This window comes from Lycium ferocissimum, chromosome 12 (genome assembly GCF_029784015.1).
Source record: "Lycium ferocissimum isolate CSIRO_LF1 chromosome 12, AGI_CSIRO_Lferr_CH_V1, whole genome shotgun sequence".
Lineage (NCBI taxonomy): Eukaryota > Viridiplantae > Streptophyta > Magnoliopsida > Solanales > Solanaceae > Lycium > Lycium ferocissimum.
Window position 1 is genome coordinate 32,943,987 of NC_081353.1, and position 22,256 is coordinate 32,966,242.

Genomic DNA, 22,256 nt, shown 5'->3' on the forward strand with positions numbered 1-22,256 from the left:
TTTGTTGATATGTTTTTTTCTTGCAGTTTCTACTTATCTAATTGGTAAAATTTAGGCCATTACTGTTCGGTCTTAACTGTCTTTGGCTTTACATAAGTAGTGCAAAGTGCAAACTTGGTTGATGCACGGGAGGCAGTGGCGGAGCCATTATTATCCGAGAGATGTCAAATTGATAGTCCTTTGTCGGAAAATTACTTTGTAAATAAGTAAGCAAAAATATTTTTACCTATATATACTATACAAATTCCTTTGGTTTTTTATATATTTGAGTTTTTATATTTTGGCTCCTCTTAATGAAAATCTTTGCTCCCATAAGGGATTAAACTGGTTTAGAGATTTCCATTGATTAATAATTTGTTTGAAGATAATCCATCACATTAATTAATTATAAAAACTTATCAAACATGAGTGCATCCCAGAACATTTTGTGGTAACAGAAAGTAGATTAAATATCAACAATTATTGCTTAAATTTATCCTTCCGCTGTCTCCATTGATAATTATCATTTTCAGGCTGTAATCTAGCGAGTTAGTCAACCTTTTAATTCAAATTGACTTTTGATGAAAAAAATAAGGCAATAACTTGGTCACACATGGTTATTAGGTCGTAGAAATATAACCTTACGTTTTTTCACCAATATAGAAATATAACCAATCAAAGCAAAATTTTGACATTTTGGAACTTTTTTTTTATTTTGGGAACTTATTTGTAACTATCAGAAAAGACTATCCAACCATCAAATATATAATCTTTTTCAACGTTAGAGAAAGAGGAAGAAGATAACTTAATAGTAAAGTCAAATACGATTAAAGAATGATAATTATCTTATTAAAGTGTTTTAAAAGTAAGAGGATGCGTTCCCACCCCCCGACAATAACAAAACAACAAAATAAAAGTTAATATTACATTTGATCTCTTAGTTATTGATAATTCTGATGGTAGTCCGTATAATTTTATTAATCACATCAAACCTTTAATTGATTAAATTGTGCATGTTTGATTTCTTTGCTCGTGAATATTCACAATTTAGCATAACTGTAAATTGTTCCACAACATAATTATTTCATGATATAAGTCAAATATAAGACATATTTCCACGTGAAAGGGCCAAAAATAAACATTTGCTTAGTTAAATTAAATATTAAATATGTAAGTCATGTAACCAATAACCTAAGTATCAAAAGTGCTATTATCCCAAAAAATAATTAAACAAAAAGAATTCTTGTCATGATGTGGGAGATGCGGTGCAATTAAGTATTAATAAATATCACCGATAGCATCTTCCATGTTGTAAAGAAAAGAATATATTAAAGAAATGGGACCAAACTATTAAAGGATGCTAGTTTACGTTAAAATATGAATATTTGACCACAAAAAGTTAGGTGATGATGATTGAAGCCAGCAAGAAAGAAGGAATGGACGTAGTTGGTTACCAATATGAACCCACTACGAAGAAAGAATCCCCAAAAAAAAGTACTAATCAATGAACAAAAAAAATTCCATTTGTATAGAATATATTATGAGGTATACAAAAACAAGAATGCAAAAGTTTTCAAAGATCAAATTAGTCCAATGGCTTTATTTCCATCAAGGTATTCATCAAGGTCCAGGTCCTCTCTTCCATACTTGGTGTTTCTCTTAATTGCAGCCTTTTTTGTCTTCAAGGTATGTCCTACTTTTCTAAATTCTTCTTCTTTCTTTCTTTTATTATCATCTCAAAGATTGTATATGTAGTCCTCAATGAATCTTGATCTTGTTGATCAATGTTCATGAATTTCTGATGGAAACTTCCAATGAAATTCATCGAAAATTGACTTGTCGGAAATGTTTCCAATTGTCTCACAGTCCGACAAGCAAGTCGGAACGTCCGTCATTGTTTAGTCTTGTTTATCAATGTTCAATACTAAATAGTATGCAAATATCAGACGATTTTTTTTTTTAACAAAATGTGTAAAAATTAGCTCGGAAATGTTTTCGACGGTCCAATAATGTTCTAACGAAAATGTTCATTGAATCAGAGGCGGATGGAGCGCTATAATTAGGGGTTATTGAACCCCAAACTTTTAATGCGGGGTATAAATTTATGTGTAAAAATTTACTAAAGTTAAAATAAGTATTAGATATGAACCCACAACTTTAGAAATATAATGGCTCAATGCTAAAAAAAGTAAGGATTAAACCCCTAAAGTTTAAATGTTAGATCCGTCTCTGCATTGAATATTCATGTTTTTCTAATATATGTTTTAATATCCATTGACACGAAAATCTAATCAATATGATAATTCTGGCGTTGTTTCTACGATTATGCAAAGTGCATACTTTTCTCAATGTGTTTTCTTGATGGTCCTTCAATCTTTTTAGTTGTAACAGCTGTTTTTTAAGCTGTCACAATTGATGGGGAATCACATTCCCTCTCATTTTTTGGTATATGTGGGAAACAACTTGTGCTAGCGATTTGACGCTCGCCTTATGATTTTTCGTCCTGTTTCAACGATCATTCGTCCAAATTTCATAAAGGATCCCTTGTAAATATTAATCCCAATAGATGATTCTACACTTACAAAGAAAAAAAAATTGATGATAGAATTTTAGTGTCTCCTACCTCTATCTAGATCTCTCTTGAATAAAAATGATTTTTGTGCCTTGTTCTAGCATCAACATATATCTGAATATTTGAAATTAATCATGTTTATGGAATTAATTACATGAGCAGGTAGATATTATCATATCTCAGTCGTTTAGTTCAGCCCGTCGCAACCTGGAGAACACTCCTAGTCGTATCTTATTGAAGCCCAAAACCCAAGAAAATCATGATAGGTACACAATATTTTTCCTCCTTATTTTTAGTTTTTTCTTATCGTTATTCTTTATAATACCCCTCTATTTTTAATCAGAAGTATCGGGTTCAAGTCTTGAAAATGGAGCCCCTTTTGAGTAAGGGGCGCTTTATCCTGCATATTGGCATTTCCCACTGTGAATCTGCATTACTCGGATGCCAAAGAGAATACCTAACACCAAATAAATAAATAAATATATATATATATATATATATTTTACCTAATGAGTTAATTAGACATTGAAAATACATATAATAAACAACAAAGTTTAACTTATATGTACGGATAGTATAAAAGTTTTTTGACATGGTAAGTGAATTTTCACACATCATAGCTTTTTTTTTTTTTTTTTCAGATTAGCAATATCACATTTTATGAATATTTATCTATATGTATCTTTTAGCTGACCTGATAATTATAAAATCCATTTAAACCGACAATATAGAAAAATTTAAATTCTAAACAAAAAAATTCCAAAAAAAGAAGAATGACCTATAGTTATCGCTTATTTCTCTTTTTTGTCGCAGATTCTTTCTTTATTCTTTTCTTGGTCCTTTTACTATGGCAAACTACTAAATATATATATATATATATATATATATATATATATATATATATTTTTTTTTTTTTTTTTTTTTGTGAAATATTGCTGCAGCCCACCAGTAGTTTTGGTAAATGGCACATTTCACCAGCACATTATGTTATCATGGGGAGATGACAGAGGAAAAATACATGAAAATGGAGAGCTTTTAACACTCTCCTTAGACAAGCAGTCCGGATCAGGCTTCCAGTCCAAAAAAGAGTATCTCTTTGCTAAAATTGATATGCAAATTAAGCTTGTCCCTGGAAACTCAGCTGGTACTGTTACTACATTTTACGTAAGTCCTCTCTAATAACATTCGGTTGAAGTACATTACGAAAAAAAAAAAATATTGAAGTGTGTTATAGTTTTGGTCTCTCAGTTATTGCTAAATTATGATTTTGATCTTTGTAATAACTGACTTAGCACATTTAACTTTCAATCAATTGAAATATTCTTATCGGTCCCTTTTTGTGGAATGTATGTTATATTCGGACAATTTTTGGAATTACAACAGTACAAGCTTAACGTAACACATGCTTAATTACGTAGAGGAAAGGTTAATAATTATGCATAAACATGTGAATATTCACAAATCACAAGCAAAGGGATCAGAAGTACATATTTCAATTAATTGAAGCTTAAATATGATTAGTCAAATATCACAAAATCATAAATTATCAATACTTGAAGGACCAAAATTGCTATTAACCAAAAAAATTGCATTTTCTTGAAAAATATAGTTAAACTTTTTTTTTTCTTGGGGAAACAAAATGCTGCCTTTGTATTTCAGAGTTTCCTTTATTTATTTATTTATTTTATAACTTTTTTTTTGTCTTTGTTGCAGCTATCATCACAAGGGAACAAGCATGATGAAATAGATTTTGAGTTCTTGGGGAATTCAACAGGGAATCCTTATACTCTTCATACTAATGTTTTCAGTCTAGGCAAAGGCAACAGAGAACAACAATTTTTCTTATGGTTTGATCCAACTGCAGATTACCACACCTATTCAATCCTATGGAATCCTAAATGTATTATGTAAGTACTATTATTAACTTTCTTTCTTTAGATTTCTTTTAAATATGTGTTTTCCCTCCTTTAGAAAATTCCAATTCAAGCTTTTTTTCCGAGATTATATAAACTAGTTAGTGACATAATTCATTCTTCACTATCTTGCAAATTTATCTACAAAATTTCCTGGTACTAAAAAATAACACATTTGATCGATCTATGACTCGTTTGGTGAAATAGTTTCTCTAGGAGAAGACATTCTTAACCATTCAATCCTGACAAAGAACATGTTTCAATCATATGTGGTATCCATCAATATCTTGAACATCTTCAGTCAAGGAGCAACACGTTGGTTCTGAAGTAACTGTATGGGACGAGGCACTAAGGCAACGTGGTTCGGCTATTGTCAGCCGGGGAGGCATACGATGAAAGGAATCAGTAGATTGAGGAATGCAGTTTAGAAGTAAAGATAACCTGTCAATATTCTCACATCGGTGGGTGAGATGGCAATTTGTCATCTAATATGATCTAAGGCAATCCTTATATCATACTGGACCCACCCGATGTTGGCCCCTATATTATCCTGTCCACATTTTAATTGTCAAGCCTTGTTGTGCGGGGGGAGTTAGTAGTCCCACATCGGTAGGTGCGATGACAATTTATCTTCCTAGGTTGTCTACAATCCTCACCTCTTAAGCTAACTTTTGAGTTTAATTATGCCAAGTTCCATTTTTTTTATCAGAATCGGAATTTTCCAAAGAATTACTACATCTTTTATGCAATTAATTACATCAAGAATATTCTTAATTTCCAAGATTCCCTTATAGGATTTTTCACTCATTTGTTTCTTCTTGTTTTTCAATGTAGATTCTATGTTGATGGCATACCTATTAGAGAATACAGAAATGCAGAGAGAATTGGTGTTTCATATCCAAAATACCAACCAATGAGATTATACTCAAGTCTATGGAATGCAGATGATTGGGCTACGCAAGGTGGACGTGTCAAAACTAATTGGAAATTAGCACCCTTTGTTGCTTCCTACAAAAATTTCACTTATGAAGGTTGCATTTATTCAAGACTAACTAGCACGTCTTCATGCAATATCGACTCTCCTCCTGATACAAGCAACGCCTGGCTAACATACGAGTTAGACAGGAGAAGTCGTGCGAAAATGAAAGCTTTGCAGAAAAAACATATGATTTATGATTATTGCAATGATAAGTGGAGGTTTCCCAAAGGCCCTGCTCCTGAATGCAAGCTTCAATAACAATAGGAAACTTACAAGTTTAATTTATTCATTACGTATAAGGTTTCACATGTCTTGTATTTTGGGATTTTCTACAGGTTTTTTAACTTATTACAAATTTTGGAGTTATTTATTTGTAATCTATATAATGAATCATACAGGAGGATGTTATAGATTGTTAACAATTAAGAAGTGTCTCTTAAATGCTTGGGAGAAAAGAAAGAGAGAACATTTTGGTCCCCTTTTAGAGCTTATATAAAAAGTCATGAATTGGGCCATTGGGCGTAGAACTTTGAATATTTCATAAGCCCGGTCCAACTGATTCAGAAATAATTTTCAGTCTTCTTTACTTTATTTGTCTTAATTTGAATATTACCGAGTTAAAGAAAACGAAATAGACTTTTAAATCTTGTGGTTTTAAGCTAAAAATATGTATAATGTACCAAAGGTCTCTTTAATCTTGTGATTTTAAACATGTCATGTGGAATATTGAAATTAAAGAGTTGCCAAATTAGGTATGATGCATTCATTTGAAACAAAACCAAAAATAAAGTATAAACAAATTGAAACAAAGGGAATACTATTTATGACTATGAGCCCGTTTGGCTTAGCTTATAAATTAAAAACGTTTTTCGAAATTAGATGTGATGCATTCATTTGAAACAAAATCAAAAATAAAGTAAGACAACAAATTGAAACAAAAGGAATACTATTGATGACTATATCGTGGCAAAGAAAATTATTCATGGTTATCTCAGTTAGACAAAAAGACATTGCGATGATGATTAAAGACAAGTCGCATTTGACAAATGTGATTTACAAATCGCATTTCAGAAACGGGATTTTCAAGTGGTATTAGAAGAAGGTGATTTATAAGCGCTTTTAAGAAATGAGAGTTAGCAAATGACATTTCAGAAAGGCGATTTACAAGTCGCTTCTAAAAAACTCGATTTACAAGTCTAATTTAAGAAATGTGATTTACAAGTTACAATTGAGAAGTGTGATGCACAAGTCGAAAAACACGATTTCCAAATCGTATTTAAGAAATGTAACTTACAAGTCGCGTTTGAGAAGTTGATATACAACTCATTTAAACTCGCATTTAAAAATGTGATTTACAAATAGCATTTACAAAATCGATTTACAATCGCATTTAAGAAGCCCAATTTACAAGACGGATTGGAGAAACGCAATTTACAAGTCGCATTTGAATGGAGTTTTAGGCAGTTGCTTAGTGCCATAATGTTAGAAAAAATTCGATGCACCTATTAATCTATGTCTTTTATTATTCAGTTCTTCAAAATTTAAATATTCTAGCGAAATTTCTAACTTCATATTACTGATACAATGCAGTATTAATAAGGAATTCGACAAATTGAGGCACTAAAAAGTTATTATTCACTTTGAGAACCAAATTGCTGTTTCCATTGACCATTGTCGAGACATGAACATTGCATAAACACACCTAATTGTGTTTGTTTATTTGTAACTTCCCATGTAAAGCTAGTACAGTAGTTACTGTTCAAAGACCATTTCCCATTTAACTATTAGAGCACCAGTTATTGATTCTCTAGCTGTCAGCATTGACCAATGAAAATGAAAAGACGTTTCTAGTAATATCCGAAAATTTTGGTTCTTCAAATAGCAGCATATTCGGAATGTACTAGAATTACACGCAAAAGAAATACTTTTATCTATTGGTTCTTAGAATTTTCTACATGAGCCAATAGAATTTTCCAGACTTTTCCCCTTCCATCCACATGTATATTTCCCATATAGATCATATCATTATTAATAAAGTTATCTATACTCCCTTCTTCCCAAAATATGTGTCACTTTAGCAAAAAGATTTATCTCAAACTTAAGTATCACTTTAGGAATTGAAGACAAAAAATAGTACTCCATTCCACAATAAGTGGCTCTTTTAGCTCATGCACACCCTTTAAAAAATTATGAGTATTTTTACTAACTTACCCCTAATTAATGCTTAGAAAAAAAAGAAGTTATTTAATGATTCTTGATAATAAATAAGGGTAAATTTGGAAGAATAAGATTAATTTTTCCATTGATGATTGAATTATCAGACTTATTTTGAAACAAAATAAAAAGTGTTTGTTTATTTCACTTAATATGAAATGGAGGTATTTATTATTCAAAGTTTCCCATTTACTATACTCTTAGTGGTCGTTTGGTGCATGGCCAATGAAAATGAAAAGATGTTTACAATCCCCGACTAATTTATCCCATATCTTGGGACTATTTTATACCATCTAAAAGATGGTATAAAATAGTTCTTAGAATTTTACATAGTATAAGAAGGTATATCCAGACTTTACCCCTTCCATCCACATATATATATTTGTCATATATATCATTATTCCGGATAAATTTATACCTTCTACTAAACATAAGTACAAAAAAAAATATCCCAAATACCATGCACCAAATGACGCCTTATATTATTAAAAAAAAAAAAAAACTTTTTTCAATAATGCTCAGTTTTCAACAAACATCTAAAGAACGGGATAACTTAGTAAATTAAATCTTGTATTTATTAATTTTTAATGAGCGTGAAATGAGCTAAACGACACTTGAGGCGCGGGGGGGGGGGGGGGGGGGGGAGAGAGTATTAACAACATATATTTTTGTACATTATTTGAGTAAATTGACCTTGTACAAGAAGTTACTTACTCCCTCCGGTCCGTTTAACTTGTCATGTTTTTTTTCTCTTCCCTTAAAAATATTAATTACAAAGATAATTTGACTAAATTATTCTTATTGTTCTTTGATCTCAACTTAATACTACTCCTTTTTCATTAAATTAATCTCTCTATACATTATTGAGTAAGGGTAAAAGTGGAAACTAATAGTTAATTATATCTTGAATGACAATTATTTCGGACCATCTATTGTAAGTAAAGACGACAAGTAAAATGGAGCGGAGAGAGTATATATATGTGATCATTTATTCTAGGTAATCGATCAGGTGGTTACGTAGAGTTATTTGATAAATTGTTTTTTAAACGATCTAATTGTCTAAATCCTATATTATTAATGCATAAAAACTTAAATATCTCTTACATCCTAAAGTCAGAAAAAGAGAGAGAGAGAGAGATAGAATGCTAAGCTTGGAGTAGATTCAAGTTCAAAGCAATAATAATTTATAGATGTTTGGATAATATCTAGTTAAAAATAAAAAATAATTTATTTGAAGTTGAAGTTGAGACATAATCTCATAAAATGACAGGTCCGCGTAGTTTAAAATTTAGACACATATAAACAAAGAGTAGGTAAAGAGTGATTCTAGCCATTAGATTAATAAGTCCTTTTACCTTCTTGTTAATTAGTTTTGCCAACCTATATATTGAAACTGACAGCCTCAAACGTCATGTTTTGACGACTTGTAAATTTAATATTTTGAGTGTTGAGCATTTCTAACTGCTAAAGGATTTTGACTTTAATTTTTGAGACATATCCTTGTATTTATATAATACAAGTAATTTCTTTGGATCCATGCTTTGGCGTAAAAACAATTAAGCACTTCAAGTAGATTTGCAATTAATTAATTTCATGAACTTTTTAAAGAATCTTGACATAGTATGTAGTTCCAATTTTTTTTTTTTTTTTTTTGCCTTTCTATCCAATATACGGTATTTGCTTCGAGACCCGATTAATCCAGATTCATAGTGCGTAAGTGTAAGGGCCATTAGTTAGCATCCCTACGCATATTTTTTCTTCCAGAGCTCGAACACCTACTCCAAATCTCTAATTAAGTGTAGAGAAATTTTATACATTCCATTAAAGCTTATAGCCTTGTAATATCAATGAAACTTCTCACACAATAAGTATAAGTTTGATTCTTACAATTCCATTCCTACTTCTCTTTCCATTCCCTATCTGATAAAAAGTTTTAAAAAAATGTTTTTTAGAGTTCAATTTCAAAATATATGAACTACTCCCTTAAGAACCTCAAGAAAATATAAATATGGTTTATTAGACTTTTTAAAAGTAAAATTTGTGACTCAATATTACACAAGAAAAGGTGTTTATCTTCTCCAAGAAAACTAAAAAGTCTAAAACCGCGTCAACTTGTATAGGAGTTTGTAGTTTGTTTTCATTATGATGTGTAATGATGACTAAACTATTTTATGGACTTTGCTAAACCATCGAATTAGGCCACGTCAGATGCATAGGGCCCACCCACTATTATAGTGGGAGTAAAACTATTTGCCAGCTGTCCTACACCATTACCAAAATGGCCCTCCAATTTCTAAGAACTTTCTTTTGTTCCTAACGACTTTCTCATCCCTATATAGCCTATGGATACAAAGTTACAAACCAATATTTAACTTGTAAAAGTCATATCAAGAAAGATCACTAAAATCAATTACTCGATGGCTTCTTATTCTTCTTCTCCTTCTTCTTTAGCTCTTTTTTTGGTCATTTTTGCCTTATGCTCTTTGCATTATAGTTTGGCTTCTAATAACTTCAATCAAGACTTTGATGTTGCATGGGGAGATGGTAGGGCAAAGGTTCTAAACGATGGGAAACTTCTTACCCTATCCCTTGACAAAGCCTCTGGTTCTGGTGTTCAATCCAAGAAAGAATATCTCTTTGGAAGGATCGATATGAAGCTTAAGCTCGTGCCTGGAAATTCAGCTGGTACAGTTACTACATATTATGTAAGTATTACACCTAAGGCTCGACTTAAGTATTTTAGTATTTGCCAATGATATATAGTTGTCACGACTTGATATGCATCAAATGATGTTGTTGATCCGTCGTGATAAATATGGAATATCATCTATGATTACTAAGAATTTTCTTATTTCAATTTTATATGCAGTTATCATCACAAGGGGTAACACATGATGAGATAGATTTTGAATTCTTGGGAAACCTTAGTGGAGATCCCTATATTATTCACACAAATGTGTATACTCAAGGCAAAGGTGACAAAGAACAGCAATTCTACCTTTGGTTTGACCCCACTGCTGATTTTCATACATACTCCATACTTTGGAATCCCCAAACAATTATGTAAGTATATCCCTTATACTCTAGAGTCCAAAACAAAATATACAAGACATATCAAAATCTTTCTAGTTTTTCCCACCCTAAAGTTTTATAAATTTAACTTTATCTTAATATTGACTTATTCTTTTCGACATTTCCAATAATAATGACCAATATTATCCTACCTCTGGTCCATTTTTGTTTAAGTTGAATAAATTTTATTTAAAGTACGTGTCGCTTTAGAAACCAAGAAGATATACGCATGAGGATGCCCAATTAAAATTATTCGTTCAGTCGAATTCAGTAATTTTAGCTCAAACCACGTATATGTATTAAGGAATATATTAAATATGTATAAATATTAAATTTGAACCAAGTAAACTCAAATGATCAATAAATTCATTAGTTTTCAGATCATAAATTTCAAATCTTGAATTCACTTTTAGACATAAGTTTTTATTTGGGAAAAGGATCAAAAATACCTCTCTACTTTGGAAAAAGGGCTAAAAATGTCCTCCGAACTTATTTTGGATCAAAAATACCCCTCTTATCCTTAAATTTTTCAAATATATCCCTATCTTGACGGAAATTATCCCCCCAAATAACTCGAAATATTTTTCAAATCAGCTCCATCATTTAAACCCAGCCTAATAACCCATAAGATTCCCTTATTCCCCCAATACGTAGGTATGAAGTTTGAGGGGATTGGGGGAATAAGGAGGTCTTATGGGTTATTATTTCGTTGGGTCAGGTTTAAATGATGGAGCGGGTTTAAAAAATAATTACGGGTTATTTTGGGGGATAATTTCCGTCAAGATAGGGGTATATTTGAAAACTTTAAGGATGGGAGAGGTATTTTTGACCCAAAATAAGTTTGGAGGATATTTTTACCCCTTTTTTCAAAGTAGAGGGGTATTTTTGACCCTTTTCTCTTTTTATTTTTACAAATGTAGCCTTTGCTCCAATAAACCATCAATTTTCTAAGAAAAACGTCCCAACTATTATGTGAACGACATTTAAAATGGACCGGAGGACGCAATAACAGGATTAGAAGTTGAAATCTATCAAATCATCTTTGATTCTTGCTAACAACTTGAAATTTTTATGTTTTTTCTTCCTTCACAATAAATTGACAATATTGTATATCTTTTTTTTTTTTTTTTTCCTTTTTTTACTATTTTTTTTAGATTCTATGTGGATGGCACACCAATAAGAGTGTTCAAGAACATGAAGTCAAGGGGGCTACCTTACCCAAATAACCAACCTATGAGAGTGTATGCAAGTCTATGGAATGCAGATGATTGGGCCACAAGGGGTGGCCTTGTTAAAACAGATTGGTCCAATGCTCCATTCGTAGCTTCTTTTAGAAATTTCAAAGCCAATGCTTGTGTTTGGGAATTTGGAAAATCCTCATGCAGCAACACAAATTCAACAAAGCCATGGTACTCTCAAGAACTTGATTCAACAAGCCAAGCTAGATTACAATGGGTGCAAAAGAACTATATGGTTTACAATTATTGTAATGATATTAAAAGGTTCCCTCAAGGCCTTCCTCTAGAATGCACTTTCAACTCCACAACTAGTTAATCTTGTATTATTTTGTGTTGCTCGGATTCTCCTGAAATGTTGTCACACCTGTGTTGGATTCTCCAAAAATGCACTATTTTTGGAGGATCCGACATGCAATTTTGGAGGATCTGACAAGTATTGAAGAGTCTTCGCAACATCGATTTTATCGGTCTTGGTGATTAATTATCACATTCCTCTTGTAATTGACGAAATTCATTTTCACAGATGATAAATTTTGGAATAGGATCATGCAATAAAATATAATGCTACAGAAGTATGATAATTGCAGTGCATATATAATAATTCTTTTTATCTTCTGTTTTTCTTGTTGTGAGTTTTGTAATTAATGTATGAGGTTTCATTCATCGTTAAAGCTTCTTTGACATATATTTGTTTTAATAGGTAAATTTATAATAGTCTGTTTTTCTATTTACACTCTTTGCATTGACTGCTAAAAAGCCAAATAATTACCAAATTTATCTGCTTTTAATTCCTATTTTATCCCACTTAGTTGTTGGTCCAACTTACCCCATGCTAGAGGCGACACATTGCTCTGTAGTAGAATAGTGTAAAGTGAAGACCAAGGCATGTTAAGAGCATTTGCAATATTTTTTTTTTTTTTTTGAGGCCTCTAATTCATTTGTGGTACCATTAATTTAGTGGGTGAAATTCCATTTTTTAAAATAAATACCATTAGATTCTATATGATGATCATCTTTTATAATAATAATATTTTTTTTTTATCGGTTGACATTTTTTAAACTAATTTTTTATATTACGTTGTATTATATGTTCACTATATTATCATTTCGTTATAGCAGTAAAAACTATAGAATGATTTAACTGTACACGGCAGTGCTATATGTTTTCTCATCTTACATTTGTAGTCAAGCATTTAATAAGCATAATAGATTAAATTCAAGTGTAACCATATGTTTCAAATAGCTTTATTAATAAGGAACATACCTTCTAACATAAAACATATGCTGTGTATCAACAAGTGTCAAGTGTGGCAAAATCCCTTCAACTCCTTGATGCACTTATCCCTATCTTACGTACACAAGCAAAGTTGCACATAAACCTCACAACTCATGAAATTTCATCAAAACTTTCAAGCCATAATCGTATTTAATTAAGACCAAATAGTAAAAATTTCTCGGTCGTTCTACTTGATTGCTCTCTTCTAAATTGTACTTAAACCTTATATAATTTTTTATAACATATAATTGGTACCCGATTTAGGCGAATTTAAGACAAAATTGTTCCTCCGCTTATTCTCAGTCTTTTTCTCCCGTTTTAAAAGTTTTGTCCAGTATTCATTGACAGAGATTTCATAGCTTATTGTGTTGTCAGTTTTCGTAGATTGTTCTTTATTTTTGAGTTAATTTCGTACTGAAAATGAATAAGTTGGATAGAGATAAGCATAAAATGATGATACTATGAGTAAATGTCAAGCCAAACTCAAACTTCAAATCATTTGTCCGAAGTTTGTGACTATTAAGCCAAACTTCAAATAAAAATCTCAATATATAACACATCGGCCATTGTGTTACCTTTTCAAAATTAACTTCACACATGCGATATGCCAACTATAGATAAAATTATTTGAAATATTTGAAACGGTTAAGCCAAACATTAAATAAAAATATTTAAATATTTAGTAATATATGATTGAATTATATGCAAAAAAGCATTCAAGCACCTTAGTCATATGTGACTAAAGTTTAGTCATACCAATCGAGACATTTTTGCAACTTCACACACGAATCTTTATAACTTTAATGTCATATATCTGAAGTTATTCTAGAAGTAGATAAACTTGCAAGCAAATTCAACCTCCAACTGTAACTTAAACAGTGATCTTAAACAGTGATCTCAAAATCGGATATTTGTACACTTGATTCCCCAACCAAATACCAACCTGCTCACATGAGTTTAACAAATCAATCGATTAATGTCAGGTCCAATCGTATTTCGAAGAAAATCTTCACGCTATGCTGCAATTAAATAGTAAAGTTAGGTCCAATCAAATTGTTGAACCTAACCTCTAAGTTTGAGACGACGACTGATCTTGTCACTATTTAATTTATAGTATATCCACAGGATTACCTAGATAGCAAAGAAGGTCACAAGAAGATGACACGTAACTAAAAATTGTTGATGAGTCATGAGTTCACACAGTATTATTGACTGCATCTGCATGCAAATTGCTGAGGAAATATCAAAAAACAAAATCAGAGTAATCAACTCATCACTCGGCACTAGGCACAAAGCTATCATTTCTTTCCCAATTTCGAGGAGTATCCTCCTCCCATTTCTCTCTTTCTTACTTCATTGAGAAGGTCAATGGTCACTTTTGTGAAAATATACAAAACTATAAATATCGAGTACTAAGGTTAACAAAAGAGGTAGTACGTATTAAGAATGTTAATGTGCTTGAGTTAAAGTTAGAATTTGAACGGATCAAACATTATAATGAGGATCTCATATAGGTTTTTGTAGCACTGACCTCTAAAGAAACTTTTATGAGCTTCTAAATTAGCTTTCCCTTCTTAACCGGTACTCTAATTGAGCTTCTAAAATATCTTTCACTGCTTAACCGGTACTCTAATTAATCTTATATATGCAACCCGCTATGTGAAAAATAATTGCAATAGCTAATGATATAGCAGAAGAAAAAAAAATGCCAATATGAAGATCTTCATTAATACGTAAATTGGTTGTGTTTGAGAGATAATATTATTCTCGATTGTTATCGTTGTTTTCTCTTGATAAGAATTATAACTTTTACATTTTATTTAGTTTTCATTGAATATTTTTACATGTCAAGGGCCTCCTATTGAGACTTACATCAGCTTTGCCAAAATGGAGTTGCACGTAATTTTACAGCACCAAATTTTTTGTAACATGCCATTTTAATTAAACGTACTATACTTGCAAGTTTTTATCTATTTTCCCACAAACTGTACCAGTATTATTAATTCAACAAGATAGACAAATTACTCTTGTCATCGTCCATAGAGTAATGAACAAACCGAGCTATATTGCTAAATTTTAACCATTTTTATATTCAGAAAAATTACCTTATCCCCTCAGCTAGCTACATTATAGTATATGCAAGCTGTTGACAACTCTCTTGTTTTCAGATGGCATTCATTGAACCACCCTTTCTGGACACAATTTTGTCTCTTCCATTCTCATTCCTCTATAAAAGGGCAATTATTTCATTCCACTTTCAATTCTCTAAAAAGTATCCATCCTCATTCTACTACTAATAATAATGGCTTCTTTGGCTTCCTTTAGTATTAGACTTAGTTTGCTAGTAGTACTTATAAGTTGTTTGATTGTTGAATATTCTGCTAGTGATCTTAATCAAGATTTTGATATCACATGGGGGAATGGCAGGGGAAACATATTAAATAATGGGGATATTCTTACTCTTACACTTGATAATACTTCAGGCTCTGGTTTTGAATCAAAGAGGGAATACTTGTTTGGAAAAATTGATATGCAAATCAAATTGGTCCCTGGAAATTCTGCTGGCACTGTCACTGCTTACTATGTAATTTTTGTTGTTACAAAAATTTTTTTTTTTTCAAGAAAATTAGTTATTTATGTTATTTGTTATGTTTGTGATGTTGTTTTTTTTTTTCAAATTAGTTGTCATCACAAGGATCAAGCCATGATGAGATAGATTTTGAGTTTCTTGGGAATTTGACTGGGGAGCCATACACAGTTCATACAAATGTGTTTACACAAGGCAAAGGTGATCGAGAGCAACAGTTTCACTTGTGGTTTGATCCTACTGCTGATTTTCATACATACTCTGTCCTTTGGAATCCACAGACTATTGTGTAAGTGTCAAATAGGAGTAACTGTGTAAGAAATTCTCTTAGAAAGCGTGTTCTTTACTCCTCCGCCTCATAATAAGCGTCACATAAGTTAAAAACACGGATATTAAAAAATTAATAATGCAATGTGAAGTTTACTAAATTACCCTTATATAATAAAAATAAATTATTTTTTCTTTTGATTAGAGCATGTACAAGTAGTAATCCTTTTGACATTGGAATTCAACAACACCAAGTTATTACGTGGCTTTTCCAATAATCATTTAGAAGTTACTTTAACTTGTCTATTTTTGTCTAAGGATAGAATTGAAAAAAACTAGTCAATTTACGTCTTGATTTCCTAAAACTACACTTATTATGGGCCAAATAGTTTTAGCTAAGATGACATTTATAATGGGAAGGAAGGAATATAATGGACCATAATTAAAATACACTATTAATGTAAGTAAGATCACCAGCAGAATATTCAACAACCATAAAACGTATAAGTACTACTAGCAAACTGTGTTAAATAATACATCCAATAGAAAACTTAGGCGCACGTCTGAACATGTTATTTTTCTTCAGTTATTTTTTTTGTCCCAAAAAAATTGTTTATTATACATTGCAGATATTTTTTCTTCAACTTGAAGTTCACTAGTTTTAACCGGTTTTCAAATAAAAAAAGGGTTCCTACAAATGTACTCATCAAGTGAAATTTATATGTATTTCTAAACTCTAGACACAACTTTGATTTTCAAATGCTTTTTTTAACTGAACTTCAGGTACTTCTCCTTTTCAAACATTACTAAATTCATGTCGAAACGTCTATGTGGTTTCTTTATATATTATGGTTTCCTTTCCTATATAGTGTCGCCATCTTCATTAAGGCTAAATTTTGATATTATTTAACTTATTTATACTGACGTCATATTTTTACATCGATAGTGTATTTTAATTTTAGCAGGTAATATGTACTCACTCTGTCCTACTTGAACACGTTATGTAATACACTTTTCTTTTTAGTCTGTCCGAAAAAGAATGATATATTATTATATTTAAAAATAATTTAACTTAAAACTTTCCCTTTTACCCTTAGTAAAATGATTTTCAGACAAATATTTATGCTTTGTTTTAGACCATAAGTTTCAAAAGTCTTCAGTTCTTTCTTAAACTCCGAGCCTAATCAAATTATATCACATATATTGAGTCGGAGGGAGTAGTACTTTTTATATATAATTTTGTTTTTAGAGATATATATGTTACTGTAATTATCTTTTTGATGATTTGATCTTAAAAAATTTCAGATTCTCAGTGGACAATGTACCAATAAGAGAATTCAAGAACATGGAAGACAGAGGCGTGGCATTCCCAAAATCTCAACCAATGAAACTTTACTCAAGTCTTTGGAATGCTGATGAATGGGCCACAAGGGGTGGGCTTATCAAGACTGATTGGGCCCAAGCCCCATTCATTGCCTCTTACAGAAATTTCAATGCCAATATTTGCAATACTTCTTCCAATAATAGTTCTTGCAAATTTTTAGGAGTAGCAAATTTGGATCCTGTGAGTAAAGAAAAATTGAAAAGGGTGCAGCAAAAATACATGATATATAATTATTGTACTGATACTAAGAGATTTCCTCAAGGGTTTCCTCCAGAGTGTAGTGCCACTTAATTATTAGTAATATGTAGGAATTATAAGTAGAAAATAAGTCTATATTAATAGCCTCCTCTATTTTTGTCTCTTTTTTTCTCTCCATAATTTATGTTGTGGCCTAATTGGTAAGGTGGGGAGTGTTGCAATATTTCTATGTATGGTTTTTAATATTGGAAGTTGAAAGTGTTATGTGCGTATGTTTAATTATTGTTACGTGTTAGTAGTAATAATGGAGGTAAAAGTGTTCGTCCGCATTGACCTTTTTTACGTTTTTTTTTTCCTTTCTGTTTTTTGATTAATCTTATGTTTCTTATTGTTCAATCTTTTATCCTCATCAGCTATATATCTTTGCAAGAAGCTAAACCAAAACACTATAAGCAGCACAGCATTCTAAGTGCTCTTGTCCTTTAAATATTTGATGTGTTATATGCAACTTGTTCTATAATTGTATCTGTGCCGACTTTTAAGTCTTTGAGGGTGCTAAATTTGACGTGTCGTCCTAAAAAATATCATAGGTCACGGATTTGCAATATAAGAACAATTAACTAAGGAGCCGTTTGGACATAGTTTGAAACCCTCAAACCATGGTTTCAGATCATGTTTGGATATATAATTTGGATAACTTAAGTTGTATTTTCTCTTATAGACATAAAACTCCAAACTCCTACAAGTTGTAAAAACTATCAAAACATTCTCAATTCTTATACAATCTTATCAAATGAGCAAGTCATAGTTCATAACAAAATTAATACGTTATTAGAAGGCCTCTTCTAAAAAATACAACATCAATTGATCAAATTTTAGTTCAATAAAAACGAAAATTTAACATGAATAGTAATTTAACTACTCTTTAATATAATCCTCCCACATTGTAGACATAAATAAAGGTTGGTGAAAGTTAATGAGGTTGTAAATGGTTGGTGGGAGTAATTGTTAAAAATATTTACTAATTTATGATTTTTTTTTTTTTATATAAAATATAAACTTATGGGTCAATTTTTATATTTAAAATTTTTGAAACCATGGTTTGAAATCCCAAATCATGTCTTTTTAGATGATTTGGGGTTTCAAACCATGATTTAAAATCATGAAATGAAATGCATATCCAAACGCCGGTTTCATCTCATGGTTTCAAACCGCATGTCCAAACGCCTACTAAGATATGTATGAATGTAACACAACATTTGATGCCGCAGTGAATTCATTGAGGGGATTGATGCCCACGTTAAAATACACTCCTAACTACGTGCGAGCCTAGTTATTTTTAAGAGTCTCTACATTTTTTTTATAATAAGGAATACTAAGATTTGAATTGAGGACTACTTTTTGTGCTAATGACTTGCTAATTTATCTAATGCCTATGGATCATATATATTTGAAGTTGTTATTGTATTTATGAAGGAGTGAACAAATGTGAAGGAGTGAACAAATGTAAAAGTCAAGAATTGTTATGAAATAATATTGAAAGTACACGCCAACAAAAGAGGTAGTCAAAGAAGCTGGGAGAGAGATTTTATTGCTATTTCAATTGATGTATATACAAATGAACTGAATTAACTTCTTATTTAAAGAAGAAAAGAAGCAGCTGCGAGGCTTTTCAGGAAGCTGCTACGAGGCTTTTCAGAAGCCACTGACAGGCTGCTTGCTTGAGCTACTTGCAAACTACCTGCTTGAGCTACTCGCAAGCTGCCTGCTTGATCCCAAGCCTGAGGAAGTTGCTGCAGGGCTTTTCAGGGAGCTGCTTGCAAACCTGCCTGCAATTGCAAACTTCCTGCTTGATTGCAAGGTTATCCAATTGCAAGCTTATCCAGAAAATCGTGTATTTGAATGGACTTCCATAATACGGTGTATTTATAACAAGAATATCCTTCTTTGGAAAGGTTACATATAATAAATCTTCGACGAACATGGTAAAATATACATGTATCTTTATAAGTTATTATGAAATAGTATTATATGCACATTTAAAACTACGGAAAAGGGCCAAAATTATCCCTGAACTTTGGGAAATAGTTCATCCATACCATTCGTTATATTATAGGGCCAATTATACCCTTATCGTTATACTATGGTCTAGATATACCCTTATGTTAAACGGCCTGCCACGTGGCATCACCAACATCATCCCGACACCCAAAATTATATGCCCAACCCATTTTCCCCCCCAAAATAATTCTCTCTCTCTCTCTCTCTCTCTCTCTCTCTCTCTCTCTCACACACCAACTTAACCCAACACGACACGGATATACTCTTGTATTTTCAGTTTTTGTTCTTTATCTGTCCGAAATTAGTGTTATTTGGTACGGAGCACAAAAGAAAATCATAATTTTTAGTACGGAGATGCATGAACTCTGATGGTGATTTAAAACTAGTGTATTAGGAGATCCAATCAATCATGTTGCTGCTGGAGCTAATTTAAACAAACTAAAGCAGAAGTCAAATGAGAAATACAAAATAGATAAGCAACCATTACAACAAAGAAGTCTGTAATCTTACGTAGGGAACCAATCAAGTTGAAGCCTATGATAGAGTATTGCTATGTGTCCCTAATCTACCATACTTGAACTTAAAAGGTTTCTTCATGTCTGAAACTTAAAAAAAGATGTAATTGAAGAAGAGACAAGTATCTGAGTCATGTAGAAGGTTCCTTATAATTTATCTGTTACTGATGCTATAATATTATTGTAGTCTTGATATTAAATTTTTTTAATTTTGTTTTAAGGTTTGTTGTGGATTGTTGGGTCTGAATTTGTTGCATGTTAGTGTTTTGAAATCTGGGGTTTTGCTTTTCAGTGAATTCAAGGCTTACAATGTCCGAAATTAGTTGCAATTCAACGAAGTACTGTCATTGTGGTGAAATTAATCGTTTTTTCATTTTGAAAATACCTTCAAATCCTGGTAGGAAATTCTGTAAGTGTCCTAAACCTAAGGTCAGTGTTATTATTGAATTATTTGTGCAGATTTTTAGTTTGTTGTTTCATTCAAGTGTTGATCATTTTTTCGTATTTTTATTGGTTTGGACAGGCTAAAAATTGTGGTTTTTGGGAGTGGCCAGATAATTTTTCGGACAATACTTTGTCGGAAATAAGTGATTTGAAGGGTAAATTGGAAGTGGCTACTGTGAAAATTGACAATTTAAGAGAGTCGTTGGATGCGATTAGGCTTGAAAGAGACAACTTGAAGAAAAAGGTGGATAACTTGGAGGCTATAAACAACTCTCAAGTGAATAAATCAAGGAAATTGGAAGAGAAGATATTGAAGTTGAAGATGTTGTTTATGATTTCATTGGCTGTATTAGTTGGATTTTTTTGTTGCTAATTTGGGATGAATAATGCTTGGTCTAGTAGTAGAAGTGAAAGGCTTGTTTAGGTAGATGATGATGCTTGTTTTGGCAGATGATGATGTTTAGGAGTAGAATTGTTTGTTTAGGAGTTGAAGTGTTGGTTTGTAAGCTCATTTCTCAGTTATTAAACTACGCTAAATTATATGTTGCCTAGTTCAGTGACAAGTTTTGAAACTAATTCAAGATATAAGAGAGCAGTGATTTTTCAAGAGTCTAACTTTAGGCTAACTTGGTAACTAACCTCTTGCAAATGCAGATATGCTGCAATTTTTTACATGAATATTGTCAATATATCCTGCTGATTACTGTGGTTTCAAAAAACTGCACATTTCAACTACACCATAGATATGCTAAAGAGCAGTCCCAATTTAAACATTTTTTGCCAGCTTCTGCGTAGTTTAAATCTCTTACCAACAATCCCAATTAACAATTTTTTGCACATAACCAACACAGTTTCTACACAATTTTACCACCAAATTCTGCACATTTCAACACAGTTTTGCATACTTTCTGCGATCTCAATTCACCACACTTAATACACATTTCAACTGCACAACTGCAGTTTCTGCACATCACAACTGCATATTTCAACTCACCAACACAACTAGACATTCATCAACATTTCAGTCAAACTAATCATAATTCAATTCACCAAAACAACTGGACATTTCATACACCATAAATATGCTAAAGAAACTGTCAACGCAACACAAAATAAGCCAATAGTTGTATGGGTGCCACGCTATAACACCAAAAACTAATACACCCTAAGTAATAATGTGGCATCCATTTAGTTTGACCATTACATAATTAGCAAATTAAGAGTACTGTCTTAAGCAAAAATACATCACCATAATTCACAAAAAAAGAACATTTCATAAAGCTAAATCAATTGTTAGGTCCCCTTCTTGGATTCAACTTCCCAATCCTCTCTTGAGCTTTAGCCTTAAGTCAAGGTTGGTAGTAATCGCATCATTCCCCTCGCTGTTAAGCTTGTTACCGAGACCGAAGATTAGTTGCATCACTAACACCATCGTGTTCATCTCTAAAGCTTATTGTCCCTTCTTCCGCTGGTTCTTGTGCTTTCTGCCTCATTTGAAGTCTTGTGGAAAATTCAGAAACCACTTTGGGCCATCTTCCTCAAATGAAGGATATTCAA

General features: G+C 31.8%; 4 protein-coding genes across 4 annotated transcripts; all 4 read left to right on the top strand.

Annotated features, from left to right (window-relative positions):
- The first annotated feature begins 1,374 nt into the window (after positions 1-1,374).
- On the top strand, positions 1,375-5,979 carry LOC132040083 (xyloglucan endotransglucosylase protein 7-like). The gene is made up of 5 exons (XM_059430700.1): positions 1,375-1,665; positions 2,714-2,817; positions 3,493-3,715; positions 4,265-4,458; positions 5,299-5,979. The coding sequence occupies exons 1-5, from the start codon at positions 1,438-1,440 to the stop codon at positions 5,699-5,701; spliced, it is 1,152 nt and encodes a 383-aa protein (XP_059286683.1). The 5' UTR covers positions 1,375-1,437; the 3' UTR covers positions 5,702-5,979.
- A 4,035-nt stretch (positions 5,980-10,014) lies between these two features.
- Positions 10,015-12,582, top strand: LOC132040283 (xyloglucan endotransglucosylase/hydrolase protein 24-like). Its single transcript, XM_059430918.1, has 3 exons — positions 10,015-10,362; positions 10,527-10,720; positions 11,884-12,582. The coding sequence occupies exons 1-3, from the start codon at positions 10,075-10,077 to the stop codon at positions 12,281-12,283; spliced, it is 882 nt and encodes a 293-aa protein (XP_059286901.1). The 5' UTR covers positions 10,015-10,074; the 3' UTR covers positions 12,284-12,582.
- Positions 12,583-15,486: 2,904 nt separating this feature from the next.
- LOC132040798 (probable xyloglucan endotransglucosylase/hydrolase protein 25) lies at positions 15,487-17,889 on the top strand. The gene is made up of 3 exons (XM_059431468.1): positions 15,487-15,827; positions 15,926-16,119; positions 17,403-17,889. Exons 1-3 carry the CDS (start codon positions 15,546-15,548, stop codon positions 17,770-17,772), a joined length of 846 nt encoding a protein of 281 aa, XP_059287451.1. The 5' UTR covers positions 15,487-15,545; the 3' UTR covers positions 17,773-17,889.
- Positions 17,890-20,560: 2,671 nt separating this feature from the next.
- On the top strand, positions 20,561-21,175 carry LOC132039660 (uncharacterized). Its single transcript, XM_059430161.1, has 2 exons — positions 20,561-20,684; positions 20,779-21,175. The coding sequence occupies exons 1-2, from the start codon at positions 20,565-20,567 to the stop codon at positions 21,070-21,072; spliced, it is 414 nt and encodes a 137-aa protein (XP_059286144.1). The 5' UTR covers positions 20,561-20,564; the 3' UTR covers positions 21,073-21,175.
- The last annotated feature ends 1,081 nt before the right edge of the window (positions 21,176-22,256 follow it).